This window comes from Papaver somniferum, chromosome 9, assembly GCF_003573695.1.
Source record: "Papaver somniferum cultivar HN1 chromosome 9, ASM357369v1, whole genome shotgun sequence".
Taxonomy (NCBI): Eukaryota; Viridiplantae; Streptophyta; class Magnoliopsida; order Ranunculales; family Papaveraceae; genus Papaver; species Papaver somniferum.
The window spans coordinates 32,751,486-32,762,438 of NC_039366.1; the positions used below are offsets into that span (position 1 = coordinate 32,751,486).

Consider the following 10,953-nt stretch of genomic DNA (forward strand, 5'->3'; position numbering starts at 1 on the left):
AAACCACAGTCATGGAAGGGACTAAATACTAAAAGTCGGACCAAATACTAAACATTTTTGGCATTTTTGGAGGTGAAGCACAGCGGTGACAAGACTAAGATTTAGTCTGGCGAACGTATAGTCTGCGCTTGATAATGAGCGGACTTTATATTAACGTATGGAGGTGAAGCGTAGATTTGGGATCCGTCTCATTTTATTTGGACGAACGTTATAGCAACGTCTACATCATACAGACATTATATGAGCGCCTATACTAATGAGCGCTGATTAAACCATTGCCTAACTCTAAACGTATGTTATACATATGTCTATACACAAGCGTTCATCATATTCTCGCCCCACCAAGTTTTATTATAGTCCGTGTCGGCCGCCAAATTTAGTCACAAACCCTAGAAAACAGACTATATTTAGGTTTAGTCTCCCCCACTGCGTTTCAATTCACGACCAAATATGGGTATAGTCCCCAAATATATTCGTGATTGTGGATGCTCTCAGTCTTAATTAAAACCCGAATACTAAACAACAGAGAAACAGTTTACGAATTAAACATGAATGACTGTCCTATTTTTTAATTTCTTTTTTTCATTTTCATTACAAAGAAAACAGTTTATCTATAAATTTGGTTTTTCTCCAACTCAAAACGGCCAATCAAATCAACCACCCTAAAAAAAAAAACTTTCAGTCGTGACGGAATCAGCCAAAGTCAAGGGTCGACAGTTGTATTCCTTAATAATAAATCAGTAATTAGACAAATCATTAAATACCATGGAGGGCCTGGACTGCTTCTATTTCAAAACTGTAATTTTTTGTTGGTCCTAAGCTATAAGGTTATTTATAGTAGGGTCCAACCGGATTTTATTCTTATCCTAGGGTCCAAAGTTTTTTGAAAACATGGAAATGACTAATATAACCTACTGGTTAAATATGTATGAAATAACATACTTCTACCAAATCGAGATTTTATTTATGGGAGGTCCAAATTTAATTAAAACATATAAAATACCACAAATTTGAGTACATATCTTCTACATTTGTGTTACAATTTGAGTACATATCTGCCACACTGCTTACAATTTTGAGTACATATCTGCCACCATGCTTAAAATTTGAGTACATATCTGCTGCATTTTTTACAAATCCGAGTACATATCTGCTGCACTACTTACAAATCTGAGTATATATCTGCCGCACTGCTTACATATAGAGTGTGTATCCGTTGGACATATGGAACCTGTAAATGTGATCAGAATATAACAATATTAAAACACATCAACAAATCTACCATTTATTTCAGTATTTCGCACACGTACTCATGGGTCAAACAAAAAAAAAGTGGCAAAATTATGAACAAAACAGAATCAAAAGAAGTTTCTATCAGTACGTCATATACGTACTGCAGATTCATAAACTAAAAACTCAATTGCATGTCAAGAAGTGATGAATCCATGAATATAACCGAATCAAAGCACGTATTTTAGTATCTCACATACGTACTCATGGATCAAACCAAAAGAAGTAGCAAAATTGTGAATAAAACAGAATTAGAAAAAGTTTATATCAGTTTGACATATACGTGCTGCGGAGTCATGAACTAAAAACTGAACTTCATGTCAAAGAAGTGGCCAAACTCAATTGCATGACAAGAATAGGTGACAGAACTATGAAAAATAAGAGGGTCGAAACAGATATTATAGTATTTCGTATATGTACTGATGGATAAGACTAAAAAATGAGACAAAGCACATCCAAATATCATTTCCTATCAGTATGCAACATACGTACTGAAGATTCATGAACAACAAACCAACTACATGACTAGAATAGGTAATAGATCTATGAAAAATAAGAGGATCGAAACAAATATTACAGTGTTTCGTATATGTACTGATGGATAAGACTAAAAAAGGTGAAAAAAATTCAATATTATACATACATACTCATGGATCGAACAAAAAAAAACTAGAAAAACTTCGAATAAAACTAAATCAGAAGAGTACACCAATATGTATGTCAATTCATACCAAAAAAACACTGTAAAAAACTGAAACCAAACCTATAGATGCATAGTAAACACAGATTAACAGTACGTCATATACGTAATGAAGGTTAATATACAAAAGCAAATTGAAACCAAACCAAAAGCCAACAAAATGAAACTAAAATATCAGATCTACTAACGAAATGAACATAAAACATGATTTCATAACTAGATCTGAACTATTTTCATCAAAAACCACCAGTACATCATATATGTACTGATGATTAATATACAAAATCAAACTAAAAACAAATCAAAGACCAACAAAATGAAATTAAAATATCAGATCTACTAATGAAATGAACATAAAACATGATTATCTATCTAGATCTGAAGTATTTTTTTATCAAAATCGAAGTAAAAAATTAAAAAATCAAGCATGAATGTCTTAAGAACAAAAAATCCACCTACCGATTACACTTGCAGAGCTCGAACTCATGAATCGAGCTCACGAATCGAACAAGGACCTCAAATAATCTTCACTTGCAGAGCTCTTCTCTGAAAACATAAATTGAGAGAATGAAAAAGAAACGAACGTTCTATCCGTTTTTATATAGTGCAGGGTGTTTTGGGAATTATGATAATACGTCACATATGTCCCGCACGTGTACAAGACCCAGACTTAAAAAATTATGTCAAGTTTCATGTTTTCTTTTAATTATGGACCTATGCTTACTGGGCTTTAATGGGTGAACCTGCCACTAATTAGTATCACTAAACTAGTACCTATAGGTAATTCCTACATTTCAAAATCTGGTGGGTGCCACCTCCCTCCGGCCCTGAATGTAGAGTACTTAATTGGGGAAAACTTGTTGCACCCAACACAATTAAGGAATACAATTTTGTGCCCACTCTTTCAAATGATATTTGTTTGGCATTTTCATTGTTTTTTTTGGATGTTAATTCCCGGTTGTCCCAAGTATTACGTATGCCGAGACTCTCGTCATTTATTTTGTGATTTTCTTAAAGTAAATTAAAAAATTAAATTGAAATGTCACGTAAAAACTTCTTAGAGAATAAGCACAAAATTGAACTCACATTTCAGTATGAGTTGTATTAAGAGCTTCTCCAATGACATGTATGTGGAGATAAATGTCAAAATCCACCTAGGATGCATATCCATTTTCTCTAAAATCATTCGCCAATCCGGATGTCATAAGTCAATGTATGCATGACTTTAGGTAGAAAATGTCAAGGGGAATGTCTAGTTTCTCACATTCCCCTTGACATTGTCTACCATCCTAGTCAGCTTTTTTAATTAAAAATATATTTTATTTACTAAAATTAATTCTAACACAATAAATAATCATTTTTAGATCTAATAAAATCTTAAAATTGCTAAACATAAAATTTACATTTAATAAGAAAATGATCACAAACAATACCATTGGAGATGAATAACTTTTTTCACCTAAACTTAAGGAAAATTTGGAATAAAATGTCTTGTTTGTGTTTCACTTAGGAAAAACATACAACAACCATTGGAGAAGCTCTAAGGTATATGCATGTATGCCTTCTTTTTTCGATTTTTTTTAATTGACGGAGTAGACGAAACAAAGAGAGGAAAATTTTGGTTCCTGATAGAGTAATTTTGAATCTAGTTAACGCATTATTCAGGTCATCAAGTGTTGTCAAAGATCTCAAAGAAAGCAATGAGTTAACTTGAAACATATTATCATGTGTCCGAGTCTACTCATATGGACAAGTGAAAGCTGAAACTAGGTCTACCTTGTCCAACTCTTTTATGTATTTTACTTATCATTTTTTTAGCATATGGAACAAAAAAAATTCTTTTTGCTAATTAGTTGCTTTGTTTGAAGCAATTTTTTTCTCATTCACACTTCAAAATAGGCCTTAAAATGGCACTCCGGATATGAAGACCTGTTCCTTTAAAAGTTTTTAGAACACCATGAGACTTGCTGTTATAGAAATTGTTTTAAAACACAACTAATTAAGTAATGCAGTTGAAATATCACCTTATGAATAGTTAATTATCAACATCACCAACTTTTTGTTAATTAGTTGACTAAAATCTTGTCCATGCTTTCGAAATATGTGATCGATGGATATAATGTTTAGGACTCTAGGAGGGAAACCCAATAGTCTAGTATTGTCCTACTTAGTGGGGAAACAAACACCAAAATCTCCCTGGGAAGAAGGTTAGATTTACAAAGACCACACAACCACAAGAGTCTCCATCCAATCTACCCTACAAACACATAGCCAAGAACCGCTACTTGGGTTGTTGTTAGCAGGTTTCGGTTTGCCACTTTTTATCCTTCTTTGTACTGTATTGTATGTGCAAGAATCTTTCAAGGATTCTGCCATGCAGAAATTTGCATCAAAATTTCTATGCAACGCAGAAATATATTGCATCCTGATATTAGCCTATGGCGCCTACGATTTTGCAGAATTAAGATTTTTGTTTGTTTGTTTGTTTGTTGGCATTCTCCTCCATCACTTTGTATTTTAGTTAGGTATCTTTAGAGTTTAGACAAATAAGAGGGCAAGGGCATCTTTTTCATTGATTTGTGCAGAGATTAACAAGTACTATTTGTAACCCTTCATGACTTACTTGTGTACCAGAGGCTTGTTTTGAGAGGTTGTACTTGCTTTTCATTTCAAACGCCAGTTTTATTTTCATATTCATATAAGAGGCAATGTAAAGAAAAATGCAAATTTAATGTACTCCTACAAATACACGCACTCTTCAACTTGCAACCTTTCTTCTCTTGTGATCATGTGACGCTTCTTCTTGTTCGACTCGATCATCCTCCAAAAAATGGAGAATACCACCTGAGTTCTGCTTATGGCGTGCAGAGAATAAACTCTCCTCATAAGTATAGGCAAACAACCATTCGGGATCAGTACTCTCATGGATCTTTAGAATTTCTGCCCTTTTACGCTTTGGGTTATAGCAAACTAAGACATTGCTGATATTTGTATTTTTAATCGAACACTTAGCAGAATTTGTTCTCGATTTCGTACATACTCCATCGGCCTGAAGTGGGCAAAATTTATTGCTCGTTGAGGAATGGTGAATACTTTAGACCAAGATTCTGTCACTCCATACTCCTTCATAACCCATACATCCCCGCGATCCCTCGGGATGATACATGTGATGCAAAGACACCCTCCCAACACGTCCACATATTTGCGATAGCTGTTGTTATTGAATAATGGCCCCGGAACTTCACGAATTGTCTCGTCTCCAAGATCAAAAGAAAGTAAAACTTTGGAGTCGTCTGTTAACCAGTGAAGAGCTCCGTTGAAGTACAATGGTCTTTGCTCTGCTCGGCAAGGGATTGTATAAGGGATGTTATGCAGAGCAGTACTCCACGAATTTGATGCTAATGAATAGACCTTGGTTTGAGTGGCACGAGTTATATCATAAAAGCTTTCAAATCTCACCAACTTGTAATCCTGAGTCTTGAGGTCATAACCGAATCCATACATACACCAGGAGAGTGGCGTTTGGTTTTCATCAAGCAGTTGTACCTTGTGTACAATCTTGTGTTGCTTAGTAGACGGATTCCAAAAGCAAAATAGATCTAGCGTTGGACGTATGCAAACTAAGCCATTACAAGAACCCACAATACCGAGGGCAGACTCATACTTTTTATCATACTTGTTTTTGTTGTAGAACGGGTAATCGCCAATCTCAACAGCCCCAGATAGTATTGAGTTATAAGCATCTATGGAATACAGGACGTTTCCCTTGCAAGCAAGAATCTTAATCGGATTATTGCTTTTCTTCTGGGCATCATAGTGCCTTTTGCAGAACTTTATGTCATCGAATAGCTGACACCATGATTTGCACACGCACTTAAATCTCAAAATGGATTTCACTGGTAACCTCGCAAGAATATCAACCATGATATCTCCTGGGAGTCTCGACATCGGTAATTACAATAAATTAATAATGGAGATTGATTGTGGTTTTTCTTTGTTTCTTTCTTCTTCACAAACTAATTAGATGAGATTTGGGAATGATTGAACGTCTCTTATATATACTATGAACTGGGGCGTGTATTTAAGGAAAGCTTCCACTTTCCGGTACGCGTGAACGAGTTGGTTCTATTGATAAAGAAGTTTCCGATGTTGCTATGGGGAGCTAGCTGCCATAAATAGAACCACAAAGGTTGTAATGTCATGTACCCGGCATGGTAAGGGAGTGGTCATATCCTACTGCTCAGCTTCCTTCTTCTTATCAAGTTCTTAATACTGTTGAATCTCCAAGAGTTACATCAATTTTTCTTCCTGTTGACAAAGACAATGATGTTTCAACCGGATTGGTGTGTTTGCAGTTTAAAGAAATTGGTGAAGCTGAAGTTAATGATATCGACAGTAAGAATCCTGAAAGCTTGATGGAATTCGCCATTCTTCACAGTAACTTAAACTGTCCGGATTGTTTTCCTATTGGTCTTGATGATTGTCACAGCATATTTGATCGAAGTAAACGTATTCCTAATTCTTTCGATTCATATGAGCAATTGATTGTTCAATGGATTTCAAGTTTGGGGTACCAATTAGATTTCTCGTGTATCCAGTCGATTGTGCGTTTGTGTATTAATGATGCTGCAATTCTAGCTGAGAGCACAATGTTTGATAAAATGTCTGAGAGTGTGAATTTGAGTGGTGTTGGAGTAGCATTTCTCTTACAGCTGAAAATTGGTAAAGTTTTTGATCGTGGCAAAGAGTCAGATAACAATTTTCTTCTTGGGTCTGTATTACTGGAAATATACAATGGTGGTTTGGTTTGTGAGTTGTTTCCAAGACATGAGTATCAGTATGAACTTCACTTTCTGAATTCGTTGAGTCTTGGATTTGTTTATGTTGTTGAAATTGGCGGTGGATGGAAATTGGGGAGTGTCAGGGATGATTTTCACTTTCAACTTCAAAAATGTAAGGTGAGTAACACTACAATAAGGGAAATGCATTCTGCACGCTGGCTATATGATCGTGGAAAGGGGTATTTTAATTTTGCTGATGCTCATAGTCTTGTTTTTGATACACATAGTTCTGGTGTGATTATTCTTATTGGATGGATATTCTTGGATGCTCACTGTGCCAACTTAGTTTTTGTGATACTTGCGGAGTTTGGGCATTGTTTAGATTTGCTATTTGCGTATTCACATATGTCTCTGCTTGTCAAGAATGGTGAAGAAAATTTGGTCGATGTATTATCAAAGAGAACTACATTTTTATTTCTCTTATGGGCTGCAGTGGTGAGCTTTAACAAGGCATATAAATGGTATGCTCATGTGCTGGGTATGAAGAGAGCAGATTTTTTTTTCTTACATCTCAAATGTGCATTGCTTGAGGTCATTGATAGGCAAAACGGTGATGTGCACCAGATTATTTTGCACCAGTTTCGAAAACTTTCAGTACTTCTATTATCAGTCCACATATATGATAGCACCCGTCTTTATCTTGCAAGGAATGATAGTTGTCAGCATTTTCCATCCATCACATCTGAAATTTATGACAGAATTATGATTCAACAGGGAGTTAGACAGTTCATTTTGAGTTCTCTGCACTTGTCTTCTTTCTCTTGTGACTTCAGCATTTTAGAAGGAGGGAGTATTTTACATGCACATTACATGCACCTCAGCTCCTAATGGGAGTATTTCAGATTCTTAAAATATTTTTGTGGGTAGGATACTTGAAGTGGAAGTTCAGATTTCCACCTGGTTTGTCGAGTATGAGAATTGTTAAATGGGTTGCTAACAATCTTATCTCAGTGGTGTATACAATGCTGCAATGGGATACTGCTTTCTGGAATTCAGTGGTAATTCAGGTCCTAAAACATTATTATGCTGAGAAGGCAAAGGAATGGGTTAGTAGAAGACATGAAAACTGTGTGTGGAGTTCTCTTAGGATGGGAACTTGTATCAAGACTGTTGAAGCCGAGGGGTGGATCTCTCCTGCAGTTCAGTGGGGAGTAATATTTCGTGTGGAATTCAGTTCCGGTCTGTTCTTCATAACTCTATCTTTTAGCAATACAACGTTACCACCAAAAGCTCCTACCAGGTTTGCCAAGTTTCTGGAATTTTCTAGTTTGTTTGTGTTTGATAGGGGGAAACTTCTTGTACGTCATAGGTGGGGGTTGTGGTACCAAAATAGATGGAAATTTGCAGTACCTAGTGATGCTAAACCGCACTGTGTGATGGCTGAGATTTCTCTACTCATGTTAGAATTTTACATGGGTCTACACCAAGGAAAATTTTCACTGAAGTTTATGCTGTCACTGTTGTCGTAATGTTCACATATGAGGCAAGGGTCTATACGACAGCTTCTGAACAGCTAGAATGGCTTGCATCCAAGTGTTGTGTTCCTTGCCAGTTCTTGAAGCTTCGTCATTCCAGTGAATATCAAGTCGTGACTGATGTTACCCGAGCAAACCTAAAGGCCTTTCGTCTCCAGCAGAACTTCAAGTGGCAAGACCTAGGTGTACTATTTCAGAGCCGCAATCCAGCATACGCAATGCCAGCATGTGCAATTTCAGGAAGTAATACCAGCATACGCAATGCCAAACTCCATGGTGATCAATGCCACATATTCAGACCATTGTTGTGCAGCAACTACTCTTATTTGTATGGCAGTTCATTTTTACCTTGGAGAGAGTCGACTCAAGACAACCAAATGGTTCCTGGTACTACAATCAAGATAACAGAGGAGGCTGCAATTTTCATACTATTACCAGGGAACCTTTTCAGGCCTCTACTTTTAGTGGCGGGAAGATTCTGCGAAGCTGTACATCTCAGTTTATATACAACCACAAGTTGCCGAAGCTGTACATCATGTTCATACATGAGATGCAAACCTCAGCTGCAGTTCATGACCAGTTAGAGGGAGGATAGTTGTTTGGTGGGCATGCAAATAAAATACTTCCAAGTCTTGCCAAGGCATTTACTAGCAGTGGGTTAAGGTCATGTACCCGACATGGTAAGGGAGTGCTGCTCATTAGAATGATCATGCAATCCTTCATCCTCGAGGACAAGGATGCTTTCAAGGGGAGTGGAATGTCATGTACCGGCATAGTAAGGGAGTGCCCATATCCTATATGTGTATGTCATTAATGATAATAGTGTTGTTTAGTATGGTTAGGAGTGGTAACTAATAATAGGTTGTACTGGTCGGTTGTGATGTAACCACCTGGTGAAATAATAGTCGTTGGATGGTAAGGGAAGAAATGACTATCTTTGCAAGGCAGAGTCTGTAATGAAAAACGACAGTCAAGTTTAATCTAAAATCAATCGTTAATTCGATTTAGGCTGTGTTTTTCGGAACCAGAGAGGTTTATCCTAAAATTATCTATCCAATCCTGTTATGTATATCCAGGTACATAACATCTAACTTATTTATTTATTTTGGTTTTACCTAAACACCACCGATGTTTTTCCTAAGTACCACTCACCATAAAAAGTAAAACAATTTTATACCTAATTTGAAGTGGATAATGAAACCCACCTTCCTCCCTGACTATCTCTCCTAATACTTTCATCGCAATAGCCTTCGTCATCTTCACCGCAACATACACCAAGACCTTAACTGATAGTGAATTAAGTTTTTAGTTTTTAGTATTAATGTTAATCTTAATCTTTATCATGATTTAATATAAGAAAATGAAGTTAGATCTTAATCTTTGTTATTAGGTATAAATTTTTAATATAAGAAAATCATCTTAATCATGATTCTAACTTTGAGAACTATGATGTAAATCTCACAAAACCGTTTAATTTCTTTTTTGTTTGGTATACCATTTGATTCCATTCTGAACAGACGCAAAGGGTTTCCCAATTTAAATATAACATGATTTAAAAACTTTGTAACCTAGATCAACAGATATATAGCAGTACTATGAAGATGGATGGTGACTGTGATTGTTGTAAGTGGTAGTGATCTTATTAAGGAGGTTGTGCAAAAGGTGAGTTTTCATCGCACACTTTAATTTGGGTCGACATCTATTGCATTTTTAGTCTGTGGATGGTATTTAGGTATTGACTCTTAAAAAGTTAAAATTTTACTCAAAAAAAAAAAGAAATACAGGATGAGAGCCGCCAAGGCGCAACAAGAAAAAGCAAAACGCCAACTCAACACACAAGTTGCAAGAACAACAAAAATCATAACGCTTGCCAATAAGTGCAAGCCGAACTGTGCAGACTATTCGATCTTATGGTTTCTTCTTCGATATGGGGGTTCTTTTCCCTCTATCCAATTACTTATTGCTAGGACCCAGATCCTTGATTGTTTTGAGGAATGGAAATTGTCTACAATGCCTCCAAGGATTTTTTTTACCCCGGCTCTTTTACCTCCATGACGAAGGCCAAGTGATGAACTATACGTCATAAGTGTCTCCATGTTTTGTTCTTTAGTCATTAGTTTCCACCGAGATACCATAAATAGGACCACAAATCAATAGTTGGTTCTATAAGTAAAAGTAAAATCACAAATTTAAACTACTGCAAGGACTTTACCTCAGAAATCATTCAACAATAGCTGAGAATCTATATCAACAATAGGTGCAATTCTATATCCCCATACCCCTTTGGCTATATAGAATGTAAAATTTCATTTACACATCTATTTGTTAAATAGTTAGAGCGCGAGTAGTAACAAACTTTACCGCATGGTCTTAATTTGATTTTGTTGTGCTTTTAATAAAAACGCTTTGTTATTGTCCGTTGTTGTTCGTGCGGTGAAAGAAAAAACAGTTTAACGTTCATGCGGTGAAAGAAATAATAGTTTAATGTTTGGTAAAATATAAATTAAGTTAAAGCTGATTAAAAAAACGATCAAATTGTGTTTGGTAAAATATCAGATTCAAGTATTGTTATAGTAACAAATGAAAAAAACAGATATATCTTTGAAAATAATTTTCTTCAATTTTATATATATATATATATATAAGA

The 10,953-nt window shown here is 35.8% G+C and overlaps 2 protein-coding genes across 2 annotated transcripts; one reads left to right on the top strand and one right to left on the bottom strand.

The window, feature by feature from the left end:
• Positions 1 to 4,748: 4,748 nt before the first annotated feature.
• Positions 4,749 to 5,938, bottom strand: LOC113311727 (F-box/kelch-repeat protein At3g23880-like). The gene is made up of 2 exons (XM_026560529.1): positions 5,031 to 5,938; positions 4,749 to 4,971 (listed from the first exon to the last, which is right to left on the bottom strand). Exons 1-2 carry the CDS (start codon positions 5,936 to 5,938, stop codon positions 4,749 to 4,751), a joined length of 1,131 nt encoding a protein of 376 aa, XP_026416314.1.
• Positions 5,939 to 6,088: 150 nt separating this feature from the next.
• LOC113314292 lies at positions 6,089 to 7,685 on the top strand. The gene is made up of 2 exons (XM_026563081.1): positions 6,089 to 6,204; positions 6,346 to 7,685. Exons 1-2 carry the CDS (start codon positions 6,202 to 6,204, stop codon positions 7,657 to 7,659), a joined length of 1,317 nt encoding a protein of 438 aa, XP_026418866.1. The 5' UTR covers positions 6,089 to 6,201; the 3' UTR covers positions 7,660 to 7,685.
• Positions 7,686 to 10,953: the final 3,268 nt, after the last annotated feature.